This window comes from Podarcis bocagei (genome assembly GCF_964188305.1).
Source record: "Podarcis bocagei genome assembly, chromosome: 3".
In the NCBI taxonomy this organism is placed as follows: Eukaryota; Metazoa; Chordata; class Lepidosauria; order Squamata; family Lacertidae; genus Podarcis; species Podarcis bocagei.
The window spans coordinates 94,089,728-94,107,545 of record NC_138127.1 but is presented as its reverse complement, the minus strand read 5'-3'; the positions used below and the strand labels follow the sequence as shown (position 1 = coordinate 94,107,545).

Genomic DNA, 17,818 nt, shown 5'->3' with positions numbered 1-17,818 from the left:
CAGAATCCTCATTATTAATTAATTTATTTTGCTGCTTTCCCACAATATATTTGTACCCAAAACAGCTCACAAGGTATCAGAATAAGGTAATAATAAAAGATATAGAAGAACCAAATAATTTAATACAATATTGTAAACAAAACAAAGTGTTAATAATCCAATGATGAATGACTGAATTAATAATATATCATCAGCAGCAAATAACAGTACTGCATAAATAGCTACAAACTCTTCTTGTACCTCTACATCCAGGAAGCTTCTTGGCTGAGCTTGGCATAACATGTTCAGCAACTGCAGTATTAACTCCTCAACATACTGCAAGGCATCTTCAGTAGATGACAGCTTAGGGTGGACTTGCATCTGAACCTACATTCAACATAAAATAAACAAATGTGCATATCATACAAAAGTTCTCAAGAGCATCTTACAAGACTCTGAACACAAAAAAACAATTACATACTTTACTTTTAAAATATGAAACTGGGTGAGGTCCAACTGTGCCAGTAGAAGCAACAAAAATTCTCCTGTCTCTCCTTTTATTGCATTACAATTTGAATTTTATGCAAATCATATAGCATCTGGCACAGTACAATTGCTACAAAACATTAAGTGGTCCACGGTGTCACTCAGCAATTTTCAAGTGGTTAATGAGAGTGGGTGTGGGGTGTGAAACTGGGAAGCCACTGTGCTGCTGCATGGAGCCCGATGGCTCCTCTCCAGGTGCAAACCAGATAAACAAACCAGGAAGCCTTGGCTTCAAACTATGTTTGAATGAAGGATCATCATCTGGAGAAGCCATGATCAGCAAGGTTGCCTAGTCACTGTACTTGTTTGGAAAAAATAAACCACAAACTCTGATTCAAACATAACAGGAAGCACCAGCTTCTTGGTTTGTTTACTCTACTTGCACCAGGGAGGAGTACTGTACACCAGCATGCTGTTTGTTTACACAATAAACCAATATACGCCAGAAGTCTGACTTATCATTACATGCTAACAAGGCCATTGTCTAAAAGATACTTAGCTTCAATTATCAAGTTTCATTTTGAGTCTCATGGATGTCAAAACTGAAGGTCTGTGCAAACTGAAACAAGCCCAAGCTCTTTCTACATGTTAGCTGATCTTTTACTTTGTGTGCATTCACTTTATGCAGAAGAGACAAGCGAGAAGAGGAGTCACAGAATGGCCTGATTTAGACCTAATGACAAACCATCTTACTGAATGAGCAGGTGCAATCTGAGCTTGTGCATTCCTACCCCCCTCTAGACATGCAAAGGGGAAGAGATGAGATGCTTCTGTTTGCTGTTTGTAACCATCCAATCCTGTTTTCTCTTAACTGAGGGGAACGCCCTAAACAGATTTGACCCTGTATACCTGAATGAGCATCCTCCCTGTGGAATGATATTCTTGTGAGGAAGCTGGTAAAATGTGGGTTGAACGAGGGAACTGTTAGGTGGATTTGTAGCTGGTTGACTGACTGAACCCAAAAGAGTACTTAATGGTTCCTTGTCATCCTGGGGGGAAAGTGACAAGTGTTGGTGCTGCAGGGTTTTGCCCAAGGCATGTTGTTGTTCAATGTCTTTATAAATGACTTAGATGAAGGAATTGAGGGGATGCTCATCAAATTTGCAGATGACACCTAAGCCCGGGCAATGTATTGATACATTGCCCAGAAATAGATTAGGAGCCAGAGCGCAATAGCGCCTTCACATGGCGGTGTATCACGGGTGGAACTTGCCTGCACATGACTCCCTCGGTTAGCTGGGTGCTGGTGGTGGAGGGACTCCCTCTGCCGCCAGCGCCTGGTGGGAGGAACAAGCGGCTTCCGCTGGGGCCGATGTGGCTCATTCCTCCCTCCATGTGCTGGGCTGAACATGGTCACTAGATGGCGCCCTTGAGTCACAAAAAAGACTGCTGATGGTTTAATTTTGAATGCTGGCTAATTCCGTAAGTTAAGCAAGTGTTGAGTGAAGCAACACTGCATATTGTGTTAGGATCCAACAGTGTCATGGCCTGTAAGAGAGGGGCTGCTGGCTATAAACAACACCTACAATAAGTGGTCCGCAAAACCAACTGACTGGACAGTTGGTATAAAAACACTGCTTTGACTTTTGCTCTTAGGAGTGAGGAAGTGAAAAATCACTAGGTACTACAAACAATGGGCTGGATCCAAACTAAATTAACTAAAACCAGCAGGGCACATCATGACTTAACTAAGTGCAACTAACAATTGGGAACCAAGTGAATGACTGGATACCAAGCCCAGCCAAAATGTCTAGACCCCTAAACTCCATCAACATGTTGCTCTTTTTCCAATTACTAATGGCAGAGTTTAAACCCATTATTACAAGGAAGACAATGCACAAGGTGAAGAGGTGTCTTTCTTCTCCACTGCAATCAAAACAGAGGTTGCCTCTCTGAATGGCTAGAAGCCTGAGGAAAAGAGCCTCTAATTCCAAACAGTAAAGGAGACCTTTTTCCTAAGGGTGAAACCCACATAAGAGGAGGGGAAATCCCTGTACTGATTGCCGTGTGGAAGATAAAAGCACATTGTGTGCTTTGTGTTTTCAATACAAACTCCCCCCCCCCCAATGTCTAGAATTAAGGGAAAATAAGATACATTGTCACTGCTACATATTAAAAGATACTGTTTGTTCCTTATGGTTTTAGGCTTGAAGAAACTACAGTACAGTGGTGCCCCGCAAGACGAATGCCTCGCAAGACGGAAAACTTGCTAGACGAAAGAGTTTTCCGTTTTGGAGGTGCTTCGCAAAACAAATTTCCTATGGGCTTGCTTCGCAAGACAATGTCTTGCGAGTTCCTGCTGGTTTTTTCCCCTCCCCCCCTTTTCTAAGCCGCTAAGCCGCTTATCAGCTGACCCGATCAGCAGATAAGCCGCTAAAAGCCGCTAATAGCGCTAATCCGCCAATGGGCTTGCTTCGCAAGACGAAAAAACCGCTAGACGAAGAGAATCACAGAACGGATTCTTTTCATCTTGCGAGGCACCACTGTACAGTACTTGGTCTTTAATACAATCTCATTGCATTGAAGTAGACTGTTTTGCACTCATAATTGGTTATCCTTTATTATCCAACATGTAAAGTTCCCCAAACAAGAGAACCAGGAGGACAAGGTCCATGATGCACTTTGTCACAGGTGCTATTATGACCTCTAGAAATGGTGAAATTAACTTTAGCTTAAGAAGCAAATATTTCCTAAACTGAAGCACAATATTTCCTTTCCAGGTAATAGAAATCCTATTATCTAAAAGCAGTGCTACACATTACAACCACTGCAGAAAACACTGGTCTTACAAAAGTGCTGCCTACAGCAAATGTATAAAGTATGGAAGTAATAATACATGTGCATACATATCTGGTGACACCTGGCCCAATAAACCTTCCCAGGAGCACGTACGTTTATGTATTACATCCAATAATTTACTCATTGTTAAAGAAAACATCCATTTGTAATACTGCTGTAATTATCACATGGAGTTGAAATTGACTTGATGCTGTTTTACAAACATAAATAGTACAAAGAAAAAAGCATGCATGAATGCACCCCATGGCAAAGAAGTATTAATTTCAGCAGAACAAAAGTTAATACAAAAATGGTATCCAACTGTTGGTAAGGAATTTGTATGTTTTGTGTGAATATATGTTTCAAGGACCTGTCTCTGAAAACTTTACTGCAAGCCAAAATCTCTTCTCACCCCCATTAAGATCTTATTTTAGTATATGTTTACAGATTTAGCCCTATACCTGGCAAGGCAAGCAACATTTAGTGCCTGCCAAATAAGAAATCAAAGTAGTGCACTACTAAGAGATCTACACTAAGATTATTCCAATAGGAATCCACTTACAGTTAAAACAGGCTCACACCAGTTTTAGGTTTCACTTCTTGCTCCCTTCCTGAGTTTTTTCTTTATTTGGGCCCTTTGCCCAAACATGAAGACCTGATTTTTCTGCTTTTAAAAATATCTATAATTCAGTCTCACTGAATTAGGCTGTAATGCTAAACATATTTCTAGGCAGTAAGTTTGATCATTGTGAGATTTTATGCTTGAGTAAATATGAGCAGGATCACACTGTTGTTGCTGTTTCTAGCCAGAATGGCACCATTCTGGTAATAAAAGGAGACAACCGCGTGGATATGTTTGTGATGGCAATATGGTAGCCAGTTAAAAGCAATCATGCCAGAAGAGCAGGTAGTAGCCTAAATACATATATGAAATAGATACAGATGTGAATACAGATATCAGCATAGGCTGCTTTCTGAAAGTATTAGCCTCTCCAACAAGTTTATTTTAGGTTTCTAAATGTAGAGGGGGCCATTTTTAATTCACAATTTCCAGCCAGAACCAAGGTTACTCTATAAAAAAAATTCAACAGCAAAGTTAAATGCAACACTACATGTTAGTCATCAAGACCACTGTATTACAGATTGTTGTAAATAAAAATATGCCCTTTTCCCTTATGGGGTATCCAAGAGCCCATATAGAGTCCTTACATAGGTTCCCTATTGGTAGGAGAAAATAACAGAGGCCAACCAGAGAATATTGAGAAGCAAAGCAGCTAGTAAGCTTGATCTTTATTGATCTGTTGCAACAGGGTACCCCCCTCACACGCAGGAGAGGAAGAGGACCCAGAACAATGGCCGGCAAGGCCCCACAAAGACTCCCGAAATTCCCCCTCTCCAGATCAGGACCACCCCCAGAAACATTATGCATACATCACAGAAGGGGTGTGACCCAAGACCACCCCCCAGATACATCCCACCTACATCACAGAAATTTAAATGTTGTTTTTCTCTTCTCCCTGTTCATCTCCTGTCCAGCAGGTCCCTTGATTGGACCCTCTGGGGAGCCTGGCCATTCTTTTGTAATGCTAAAACACTTATTTCCTGGGCCAGGTCACAGGCTCACACCCTATTCAAACACAGATCAAAGGAAGAGACAATGGGGAGGCCCCTCCATTTTCAACCCCGCAGAGAAGGGATTTGGTCAGTTTAGGAATCAAAATGGTTCCAGGTTTGCCTTCCTGTACTGATCTATGTATGTGCAGTTATGAACATTACTATATATCTAAAACCACAAAATTCCCATCACAAGATAAAATTAGAATTGCACATTTGCTAGGCATACAGTCAAACTAATAAAATGCAATAGGTGACATTGATACATGAAGTCTAAGCTGTGCTCGTGCAAGTCTTATAGCACCCCTCAACTTGGTGTCTTCCAGATGTCCACTGGAGACGATGGGGGTTGCAGTCCAAAACATTCAGAGTGTGCCAAGTTGGAGAAGGGTATTTTATCATCTTAAGCCACCTGAAACATGGCACTGTTTTCTTTTTTAACATTTTGTAGATAGAACAATGCTGTCTAGCACTCCATATTTCAGCTTTTATTAAAGGATTTTGAGGGCATATATTTAACAGCTGTCATTCTACCTCTAAAATAGTGAAATTAAACCTTACTTATATTGGGTGGTATCCTATTATGCCATACTCAGAGTAGAGCCATCAAAGTCGATGAATTTCAGAACTTAAGTCCAAGTATTTAAATGAAAATATTCTAAGTATAACTAACATTGGATATACTGTCCATTCTTTTTACAGGATAAAACACATTACTCTGTACACAAATAATAGGACTAACAAAAAATGTTGGTCTGAACTTTAAGTCACCTTTGTTCTAAATGCCACCACATATAAGGATATTGTAAAACTATTTTCCCCAGACAACTAATAAGTAATCAGTCCCACTGCATAACAAAGCTAGATGTCCACTGAAATCTGAAGTATGTATATCCCAAGTAAAATGAAGTTAGCGGACATTTTAGACTAGAATACAACTTAACAAGTAAAATGCATTGGGCACTTGAAAACTGTATTTTATACTCCCTGGGTTACTGACCCAGAGTTAAGCACTAAAAATGCATTGATATAACCCAAACCCTGTTTAAATCACACTGAAATCACTGGTTCTTAAGTGCTTAATCCAGGTCCGTACTTTAATGAAGAAAGTGTGATAAATACAATAAAAAAATTAATCTTTCAGGCACACAAAATTCAACACAGCATAAATCTGTAATCCTTTTGTCTCAAACAAAATGTAATGTTGTAATCAAACGTCTATTAAGGCCTTAAAACTTACGAGTATTTATTGTTATCAAAACTGTAACCACATTAATTTTTAACTGTGACTACAGTAATAGAAAATTTAAAGTAAGTATGGTCAATATGTGTGAACATTTTAAAAATAAACTTCTTTTTACCTTAAAGTAGTTCTAGAAAGTTCTCACTAAAGCCACTCCAAATGTAACACCCCTGATCTCCTATCCATGGCTAGGGGATTGGGAGTATGGAACAGACTAGTGAAATCTCTTCAACACCTAATTACCCAGTTATCTCTAAACTGATGTTAACACTAACTTTAGTTTAAAGCTAACAGAGTTTAAATAAAACCAAGGTTAAAAGAGAGTTTGCAAGTAGTAGTTAAAGTTAATTATGGGTAGAATTAACCATTGTGCTGTTCTGAAAAGACAAGGAGGAGGAATTAACGTTCAGCAAGGGAAGTTAGAAGAGAACATGATTAGAAAATTTGAAAAGTTACATCTGGCTTTATACTTTAATATAGGTGGATTCAAAAAAATCAATGGGAGGTAGAAATCTTATTTGCCAAAACAGAATGTCTAGTTGTCTTTTAGGGGCCAGACGGCTTGAAAGTTGTATTTTTCAATGCAATGTTTTGGTTCCTTAAATTCATTTTGATAGCGCAGATAAAATATAACAGATAGAATTCTACTGGATATGTTGCTAGTGTGTGAAAACAGTCAAGATCCAAGGATCCCCAGGCATGCACCTCCAGATAGTGGAAACATCAGGCACAATCCTGGTGGCGCCCGGGTATCTTCACTTGGTCACAACTGGCTGATAGCCAGGTGCAAAATGTGCCCGGTGAATTTTGAACGCTGCTACCACCTCTCACTTGGGAGTTTTCATTTACTGACCCATAATCTCACTTGCTTCTCCCTCAGGGTCCTTCCATCATCTATCTGTCACTTTCATGTGGGTGAAGTCCTTAGCCCTCAATGGTTTTTCAAAGGGGAGACACCAAAGGGGTACCATAATTCTCTGAGGTGACTCCTACTAGCATTGGCCCATCACTGGAAAGTCCTCTGCCTGCAGCATGCCTGGCTCTCTCTCCCCATCCTGAATCACATCTTCAGTATACACAGAGTCCAGCTTGCCTGCTTCAATGCAGCATCAGCTGCAGCTAATTAATACTGTCCCATTCACCAAATTACCAGCAAATAAGTAAAGGCATGTAAAGAATTGCACTGCAAGAATCTCTAGTCACTTCATCTAGGGCTGACATATGTCCAGGAGGACATACTGGGATTTCAAAGGTGGAAGTGACGTCTGGGGGGAGTTTCCGGAAGGCACCGTTTTGTCCTAGATCTTTGGCATGTAAATTGAGAAATCATGTTTTTTTTGGCGTTTTGGTAAAAAAAGAAATCTCAACAACATTGGGGTTTGTCTAAGTAAGCTCAACAACTTACTTTTTTGAAATACACTCTGAACCAAGTTTCTTCTTTTCCCCACCAAATTCCTAACATCCTCATTTTTGAAATCAGCCCTGAGTGCTCACTGGAAGGACAGATCCTGAAACTGAGGCTCCAATACTCTGGCCACCTCATGAGAAGAGAAGACTCCCTGGAAAAGACCCTGATGTTGGGAAAGATTGAGGGCACAAGGAGAAGAGGACGACAGAGGACGAGATGGTTGGACAGTGTTCTCGAAGCTACCAGCATGAGTTTGACCAAACTGCGGGAGGCAGTGGAGGACAGGAGTGCCTGGCTTGCTCTGGTCCACGGGGTCATGAAGAGTCGGACACGACTAAGCAACAACAATATTTGTTTGACAACAGCTTCAGAATAACTTCAATATGCTCCTTCTTTAAAAATAAATGAGGCTAATGAATCTTTTTGAGAAAATCAGGAAAGCAAGTTTTCAAGTTACACAAACATGCTTATGCATTATTCTGGCTTCAAAATACTGGTGCATGATGTGTATAAAGCACAGCCCATGTATTTTAGGGCTGGTAGACCAATCATTAGAATATTGCCCTAGGATAAAGAAAGCAGGCTTCTCAAAGTTGTGAGTAATAATTGTTCAGTGCACCTAGATATTATGTATGGGTTAAAATGTTACCAACCTCACAAGATAAAATGAATCATGTTCAGGTAAAAAAGTAAACCTAGCTTGTGTTTTAAAAAGTGGTTATCTGCACGAGCACCCTTTATCCTATTAAATTCTATGCACTAGCCATCAGTCAATAATGTTTGAAAACTAATCAAGCTCAATGCAGATTCTGATGGAGCAGGACTTTCATCACTTAACTCTAATTGTCAAGAAACACATATTGGTAGCAACTATACTGGAATATAATACAACAGCAAATGACATAATTTTCTTCAGTGAGGCAGGTATATATGAAGGACTCATAACATTCCAGTCTAAATTAAAGAACAACTCAAAAACCTGTCATGCCACATTAATATATTTGTCTAATATTCAGTATCATTTGAACTATTTAAAATGCTGCCCATCTTCCATTTGGGAGCAAAGTGATAATCACACCTACAGCTCTCCTAAAGAATATCACTGCTATATTTTTTTGTTGCTTAAAGTTTTGTGCACATGTATCTGGTACTTAAAGTTCAGATCATTTAGTAGCTATCCTATTGGACCATGTTGGGAAGTGGAAAACCAGCTATCTACCCCAAGTGTTCTACCGGCAGGCGTTTACTGATTATATATCTCACCTTCCTTCCAACACACAGTGGCATATATGGCTCTCCTCCCTCTCCAATTTATCTTCACAAGAACCCTGTGAGGTAGGTTAGGCTGAGAGACAGCGACAGGCCGAAGGTCACCCTGCGAGCTTCATACATTACCTTATATTTTATTCTGGGAACTGCCCTGAGATCTTATGATGAAGGGCGGTATATAAATCTAATGAAGAATAATGAGTATACAGACACCCATGAGCACAGCAGACAGGTTCGCAGGATGTCAACACAGGCGCATGAAAACATTGACTATCCCCAAACCGATTATGTGAAAGTCGAAGTACTGGGGCACTGCCAGTTATCACACATGCCTGTCGGCATTCCCTTGCGTTACGTCCAAATTCGGGACACACGCACACATACACACGTATCTGTCCTCACCTGGGGCTGTCACCAATGACACGTGGATGTCAACATGCAGCAAACCTTGGGCATTTGCGAATTTACCTCCTATAAATTTACCTCCAGTCTTCCCACCCCTTCCGGATCTCCCCCCCCCCCAGAGCCCCTTCCTCACCTTCTTCAGGGCTGGCACGAGCAGCCCCCGCCACTTGGGCGCGTTCTCCTCGCTGAAGAACTCGTACTGCAGCGGCGGCGCCTGCATCCTGCCCGCGCCGTCCCGCGCCCTGTGAGGGGAAGCGGCGGCAGTCACTGCTGGGGCCGAGCCGCTCGGCGTTGCTCCGGAGCCCGGAGCGGCGGCGGGCGAAACCCGGAACCGGAGGAGGGCAGAGGCAGCAGCAGCAGCGGGAGCCGCCAGGGGTGGTGGCTGCTGTTGCAGCGGCGGCGGCGGCGACGGAAGGACCCAGCGCCGGGGGGCGGCGGCGACATCCCTTGCCCGCTCGCTCGCCGCCCGGCCCGGCCTTCCCTCACTCAGCGCCGGGGCTGGCCTGGGACAAGGCACCGCCGGGCATCCTTTCCCTCGCCCTGACAGGACGCGGCGAGCGGGGCAGAGGGCGGCCGAAAGGGCGACCGAGGGGAAGCCCTGCCCGGCAACGGCAGGAAAGTGACGGTTGCTGAGGGGAGGGAGGGGCAGGGTCCCGAGCGCGGCTTTGAATTCTCGGGCGGCGCGAGCGGGGTGGGGGTGGGGGCTGTTCTTCCCTTGCCCTGACGGTTACAACCGCCGGCGCGTGCGCAGTCGGCGCAAAGGCCGACGGGGCGTGCGCAGATCTGGTCGCCTCCAAGCTCTCCTCCCCTTTTCTTCGCTTCCCGCAACCTTTTTCTCTGGAAGTCGATCCGGCTCGGCTCTGCCTTTCCCCACTCCCCCCGCCCCTTCCTCTTCAGGGCGGAAGTGAAAGTCGGAACGCCTCGCGCGACACAGCGCAACAAGTCTTTCTCAATCCGCTTGGGGAGGAGGTGTTTTCAATTGTGGGGGAAAAAGAGAGAGAGAGAGAGAGAGAGAGAGAGAGAGAGAGAGAGACGGATCATTTCCACAGCGCCCCCTGCGGAGAGGAGGACCGGTGAACAGTTCTATCCTGTTTCCACTTGCTGTTTTTATTTAACCCACTCCACTTATTTAAACCAAAGGTTTGTACACTGACCACTAATAACGAATCATATGTTGTATATATTATTGCAAATTTATTATGCTATTTTTGAGATGTACAAATGACATTAGAAGACTTGGTCTTTTTATTTATACACTTTATTATTCCTATGATCCTTGTTTATAAAATCAGGGTAAAAAATTACTTTTTTAAAAAAACACCGTAGAGCGGAGCCAGAACTGGACTCGCTACTGAGAGAGCGAACTTTGCAGAGTCTGTGGGAGAAAGCTGGGGGCTGTTTCTTCTTCTCTCCCCTGTGTCGCTGAGAGGTTGTTACATTGTTGTTTGGGGTGTTGTTATTTCAGTTTATTAGTCGCTTGACACGTGGCCTTCCAGCAACTTGGAAAAATTTAAAAATGTAACATTGGGTGAGGAAATACATTACGAAATTATTATTTATTAAATTTATATTCCACCCCTCATCTTAGAATCATATGGCTGTTTATAGTGTGTGTGTGTATAACAAAACATCATAACAAGAACAAGCAAAACAGTAACCCACACACCCAGTTTAAAAGGCCATATATTTAATAAGCCAAAGGCTTGCCCATTGCCTAAAGATATGCAATGAAGGCACAAGGCAAGCCTCCCTTGGAGAGCATTCCACAAATGAGAACCCCTGAACTCTAGGGTATACCAGTACCAAAATCCATATACCGTATTTTTCGCCCTATAAGACGCACTTTTCCCCCTCCAATAATGAAGGGGAAATGTGTGTGCGTCCTATGGGGCGAATGCAGGCTTTCGCTGAAGCCTGGAGAGCGAGAGGGGTCCGTGCGCACCGACCCCTCTCGCTCTCCAGGCTTCAGGAAGCTATCCCAAGTCTTGCAAGCCCGGCGGGATGTCCCGCGGGCTCGCAAGGCTTGCGGGCAGCAGCCTGCACCCAAAAGCTGGGGACAGCGAGGAGGCGCAGAGCCGCCACCCCGCTATTCCCCGACCTGATCTGGAGGCTGGCGGGGGGAGAAGCAAGCCTGCTTCTCCCCCCCCGCCAGCCCCACAAGCTCGGGGGATAGGGGGATGGCGAAGCGCCGCCATCCCGCTATTCCCCGACCTGATCTGGAGGCTGGGGGTGGGAGAAGCAAGCCTGCTTCTTTCCCCCACCAGCCCCACAACCTCCAGATCAGGTCGGGGAATAGCGGGATGGCAGCGCTCCGCCATCCCGCTATTCCCCAACCTGATCTGGAGGCTGGGGGTGGGAGAAGCAAGCCTGCTTCTCCCCCCCCCCCCCGCCAGCCCCACAACCTCCAGATCAGGTCGGGGAATAGCGGGATGGCAGCGCTCCGCCATCCCGCTATTCCCCGACCTGATCTGGAGGCTGGGGGTGGGAGAAGCAAGCCTGCTTCTCCCCCCCCCCACCAGCCCCACAACCTCCAGATCAGGTCGGGGAATAGCGGGATGGCAGCGCTCCGCCATCCCGCTATTCCCCGACCTGATCTGGAGGCTGGGGGTGGGAGAAGCAAGCCTGCTTCTCCCCCCCCCCACCAGCCCCACAACCTCCAGATCAGGTCGGGGAATAGCGGGATGGCAGCGCTCCGCCATCCCGCTATTCCCTGACCTGATCTGGAGGCTGGGGGTGGGAGAAGCAAGCCTGCTTCTCCCCCCGCCAGCCCCACAAGCTCGGGGGATAGCGGGCCAAGCTGTCCCTGAAGGCAGAAGAGGGAGACGGAGCACTCCATCTCCCTCTTCTAGCTTGGGATGGCTGCGCAAACCTGGGGGGAAATCAAATTTTTTCCTTTGATTTCCCCCCTCAAAAAATAGGTGCGTCCTATGGGCCGGTGCGTCCTATAGGGCGAAAAATACGGTAGTAACATAAAATGAACCCAATGAAACAAGCAAAAACTTCAGCAACAAAAACATGCTTTCAAATAGACAGCATAATCTTCATAATCCATCAAATGCTGAAACTACATTACATCTCAGTAGAAAGTGGCTTGGGGTGTTGTCATAAACTCCTAATACTAATACTAATACTAATTAATACTTAATTATTAATACTAATTAATTAAGACTAATTAATAATGTATTAATAGAAACCGTTACTTTCTAAATATCAATAGAATTTTAATACAGTACTGTACCTGTAGTGCCACACTGCTGTATAGTGTTTGCTGAGGGCAAAGAAAGGGGACAGGCAGTTGACACACATTTTTCACTTGTGTCGAGAACTTTTATCCACCTTTTTGCCTTTCACCTAATTTGCTTTGTCTCCTCTTTGATCAGTTGAGGAAGGCATCTAGCAAAATGGCACAAATTACATTTAGGTTTTAGCTTGGAGATTTCACTGTGTTTGGCAGATGTATTTCACATCTCCTATCACAATCTCTGCGGCCTTGTCAAGAGCAGCCTCATGGTGGTGCTCTAGTCTGACTGTATGTTCTTGTCATAAGCACCAAGAGGGGCAGGAAGCCTGTGGGGAAACGCTGCGTATGTGTCTGTCCGATTATGTTTTGTGCTCTGAAAACTATTTCCTCCACCTCCGTTGATGTCAGGGTGCAGCTGTCAAAGTTTGAGGCCTCGTGCTGTCACTATGCTGCAGGAATGTTTAGCAGTACAGTATCTGTTTGGATAGGTTCTGCCGCACTTATAGCTGGTTTTAGCTTATCCAGAAGTATTTGGCAACTTTTACAATGAACGCAAATATTACTCTCACTCTGTGCGGCAGCACACACAGTCAGTAGCAGTCAGTGAGGCTGTGATACCCTCTTGCCTTCCGAACGCCCTGGGGCAAGGCAGTGGGAAGGGGCACCATGTCAGAGCCAATCTAACCCTCCTGACACTGTGTCCAATGCTGTGCCTGCAGGAGGTGCGAAGGCGGGAGAGTACCCTTGCCCTCATGGTGACCCTGAGGGGCTCCCATTTGGTGTCACCCCAATGCATCACTCAACATCCCAAAAATCCAAGTGCTGCACCAACAAGTATAAAATAACCCCTCTGCAGCGCCACAAATCCAACTCAATGGTGTAACATCGGAAAATGTCGATCACTTCTCCTACCTAGGCAGTTATCTTTCCACAAGGGCCAACATTGATGCCGAAATCCAGCATCCCCTGAGCTCTGCGAGTGCGGCTTTCTCCCGATTGAAGTGCAGAGTGTTTGAGGACTGGAACATTCGCAGGGAAACCAAAATGCTTGTTTACAAAGCTATTGTACTACCAACCTTACTATATGCTTGTGAAACATGGACCACTTATAAACGCCATCTCCAACTCCTCAAAAGATTCCATCAACGGTGTCTCTCAAAAATTTTACACATCACTTGGGAAGACAGGCGAACTAATATCAGTGTACTGGAAGAAGCAAAGATCACCAGTGTTGAAGCAATGATTCTTCAACATAAACTTTGCTGGACTGGTCATGTTGTGTGAATGCCTGATGATCATCTTCCCAAGCAACTACTCTATTCCGAACTTAAAAATGGAAAGCAAAATGCTGGTGGTCAACAAAAGAGTTTTAAAGACTGTCTCAAGGCAAATCTAAAAAAATGTAGTATAAACACTGACAACTGGGAAACACTGGCCTGCGAGCGCTCCAGTTGGAGAACAGCCTTTACCAAAGGTGTCATGGGCTTTGAAGACACTCGAACTCAGGACGCAAGGGAGAAACGTTCTAAGAGGAAGGAACACTTGGCAAATCCACACCGTGATCAATTCCTGCTCAGAAATCAATGTCCCCACTGTGGAAGTATGTGTGGATCCAGAATTGGTCTCCACAGTCACTTATGGACTCATTGTTAAAACCGTGTTTATGGAAGACAATCTTACTCAGCTACGAGTGATCGCCAAAGATCTAGTTTGTAGGCTGGGGTGCAAGCCAGTCACATCTTTCCACTATCTTCATCTGGGATCTGCTCAGATTCGGGAAGTGTGTACATACTGGCTAGCAGGGTAACTGGAAACCCTGTGTGTTTCTCCTAGGGAGAAGCAATTTCAAGGAGAAAGGCATTGGAAACAGGACTGGCTTTCCCTTTCTGCTTTACAGAAATACAGCAGAGTTTGTGGCACTGTCATTTCTAGTTTGGGGCCTTTGAAGTCTTGGGAGCAAGTTTTGTTTATGCCAGTGGACCCTGCACAGAAGAATATCCAATCCTTAGCTTTGAGTTTAGCATATGTTACCTGCAATACCAGCAACTGCTGTGGCTTGGTTTCATAGTGGCTGTTTATGCTTCATTTTGCTTGTGAAGCAACTTTCGTTAGCGCCGTGAAATAGGTGCGCTTCTGGATATAAGTCAAAACTACTTGTGCATCTTATACAAACTCTGCTTTTATGTTCAGTTTGGAAAGAGCAATCAAAGCATACTGAAAATCTGACTGGAACCACCTCCAAGATCCTGGTTTAAAATTTTGGGGATGAGACGCTAAAAAAATGTGATAAGTACAGGGGGAAATTACATTTGTGCATTGTGTAGGTGCCACAGAACTATCCAAGTATTGTTAACGCACCCCCTGTACTAGTTAATAGTGGACATTCGCTCAGATTGATTATTATTGCAAGATTGGTTATCATGAACTGGTATTAATTTCTCAAGGGATTCTTTAATAGTTTTGTTCAAAAACCTCTATACCCACATAGGCTGGAGGAAATGTGTTTGTGTGCGCAGTTTTCACCAATTCTTCCTCCCCTGGAAGCCCTTTGAAAGCTGCTTCAGAAGATTCCTGGACCCTCCCCTGCGGGAACCTCCACCGAATTTGGGCCTCTTCTACAAAAAGGAGAACTTCTGTTCACAAAAGGGACATTCCGGATTCAACCCACAGGGGATAATGGAGGTTCTCAGAAATAATAATTATTATTTTTGTGTTTTTATATTTTAAACCATCCTGTTATCTTCAAGATGAAGGGTGATATTGAAATCAAATAAATAAATAAAATTAAAAACAACCAGTTTTGTTTGAATCAAAAGAAGGTATTCAAAGAAAGAAGTAAAGTCAAGATTACTAAGAAGCTATTGGTTAATTATAACTTAAATCTTCCCCAAATGTGTTTATTAATGCGTTCTTAACATTTATTTTATATATAGTGTAATATAAAAGTCAAAGTAACTAAAGTCATCTTAATTTTTATTCTTTCTACATTTTTATTGGAATCAAAACTGATCTCAGTTAAGAAAACTTTTCCCCAATCAGAAAATTAGTGCAGATGATAATCCACTTGTACAACAAACATGTTAAAAAAAGTTTATTTTACATTATATACATTATGAAATATTCAAAAGCATTAACAACATCAATACAGACCATAAATCACTTCTTAACGTAGTTTTGTTCTTAGTCTATATCACAGTATAAAGAACTTATTAAAAAAAAAAGCGCCAGTATGTGCATTTTTCTCAAACTTGGCATTTACATACTGCACTGGGGGGGGGGGGATCTAAAATAGGTTTCCTCAGAACTAAAATTCCTGTGATGTGTAATAAAAACCATTTAAATCATTTGCGTGAGGTAGTAACTAAATCATTTGGCCGGGTGTTAAGACATTTTAAAAAAGTGAAAATAAGGCCATTAAAAAAATAAAAGCAAAAAAGCCCCAAACAGGCCAAATTAAGACAATTATTCCATTCAACAACTTTTTTCTATTCAGTACAGCTATTCTGTATGTGCAACCTCTTATTGGCAGCAGATTTCAAGCTTCCTGCCTTGAGAGAAATCAGCTTGTCCGCTGATGAAGCTCTGCATGTTTGCAAAGGATTCTTGGGCACTGTATGTGTTGCACACTCAGTGAACACACGGCTGCTAGCTAGGCACACAGACTGGGCCTTAGTGCTGCCCATCTTACACTCTGCAACTGCTCATGGCAAGGGGAAAAAATCAGTAGGGGTAAGCATGCTGTCCTTCAGGAATGCTTTCCACTATTACCGATCATCTCAGGGAGAAGCCCCCTGCGAAGCATCCAAGGGATTCTGGGGTTCCCTGGAACAGAGCTTGAAAAACCTACAAGATCCCACCATGTAAGGAAATTAGGAACCGGTATGGGATCCTATGGTACAAAGTTATCCTATAAGAACCGCAGAACAGCTCCGCAGCTCCAAATGGGTACATTGGCAATTCGGTGTGGATGTTAACTCGTTCTGTCCTTCCAAGTCAGTTATCAACATCTTAATGAGGAAAATGCACACCTTCATCTTAATGCAAGTGCTAAGGAATATTTTGCAAGTACAGAACTTTTGCAGGTGGCTATTTGGATCCATCCCAAAGTCTTTCAACCACTTCCATGATGTAGAATGCTGAAATTTGTTGCTGTTTATTTTGCATGATATGAGCAGCACTGGTTAACAAAGACTCATAATAATGCTAATTTTACCATTGCAGACATTTAGAATTACGGCAAGGTACCACTATTCAGGATTTATTCCCATTCCAAATTATGTACTCCCCTGCCCCCAAGCACAGAAAATAATTAAAGAATTTTCCTTAAATATAAAAATACAGGTGTTCAACTGGCTGGTTTCACAAAGAAAACTACCCCAAACTCCTAAAATTTTAACGCCCAAATCATATTCACAATGTCACAGCTTACGTTTGTGACTAAATACATCACATATTAATACTTTGTGCAACCAAAAACACCAGTGTACTTGCATATAATTAAAAACAAGATTGTAATAGGATTGCAGTCTTGGTTACAATGTCTAAAAAGGTAAGGTTTATTTGTATTAGTAAATTACATAATAAAATACAATAGTGTTATTAAATGTGCTGTGTTTATCGCTAGCATCCAATTCTTGAAGAGTCCTTAAAATAGTACCCCAAATGCAATTTTATGTCCTCAGCAGCCTTTTTACATTTATACAGATAAGACATTTGACCACTATCTACATAAACTCAAGAGAGGCTTTCAGCAATACATTTCACTGGGGAAAAAAATTCTGCATATGTACAAAGATTACATAATGGTGAATCAAGCACTTTTGTGGTATTAATGTGCTAACCGTGTCCGTATCATTCAAGCAAGAGTTCTTGCTCTCACTCACTCTCCCATACATCACAATAAATTACAAAGCAACTGAAGTGGGGGTACTGCAGCTTTTGTGCAATTTCAGCCATCCAAAAGTGTTGAAGCAGTAGTGTTTCTCTGTTCATGATTCAATCGCCATGCATATTGCTTCTCAGTAACTATTCTCATGGCCTGCTAAGATGTATAGATTGCTGTTGGCTGTCGGGTTGTCTGTTGGCCTGCTTTCCAGTACCACAACTCTGAAGGGTGGGGAGGGTGGGTGGAGTAGAAGAAGAAGAAGAAGAAGAAAAGTAATACGTTAATCTACTACTTATAAATCAAATTGGGGCTAGGCTCCTGGCAGGAGGGAGGTGAGCAGAGCACATCGTCAAGAAACCCTGTGATGGAGGGCTTCTCCTCAGCACCTGCTTCACCACCTCCAATCCACAACGATGATTGGCTGTGGATTGGAGGTTTGCCATTTACAAG

The 17,818-nt window shown here is 43.2% G+C and overlaps 2 protein-coding genes across 10 annotated transcripts in view; both read right to left on the bottom strand.

Moving 5' to 3' along the window:
* SOS1 (SOS Ras/Rac guanine nucleotide exchange factor 1) overlaps positions 1 to 9,583 on the bottom strand; it is a 44,295-nt gene extending 34,712 nt beyond the window's left edge. Inside the window, exons 1-2 of the mRNA XM_081188412.1 lie at positions 9,376 to 9,583; positions 241 to 366 (exon numbers count right to left, since the gene is read on the bottom strand). Of these exons, the coding sequence (XP_081044538.1) occupies positions 241 to 366; positions 9,376 to 9,462 (213 nt within the window). The 5' untranslated portion in view covers positions 9,463 to 9,583. The remainder of the gene's footprint in view (positions 1 to 240; positions 367 to 9,375) is intronic.
* A 5,976-nt stretch (positions 9,584 to 15,559) lies between these two features.
* The window catches only part of MAP4K3 (mitogen-activated protein kinase kinase kinase kinase 3), a 67,664-nt gene continuing 65,405 nt past the window's right edge, over positions 15,560 to 17,818 (bottom strand). For all 9 annotated transcript variants that reach the window (XM_081188479.1, XM_081188480.1, XM_081188482.1 and 6 more), the window contains one exon: positions 15,560 to 17,589. In XM_081188479.1, the coding sequence (XP_081044605.1) occupies positions 17,502 to 17,589 (88 nt within the window). In that variant the 3' untranslated portion in view covers positions 15,560 to 17,501. The remainder of the gene's footprint in view (positions 17,590 to 17,818) is intronic.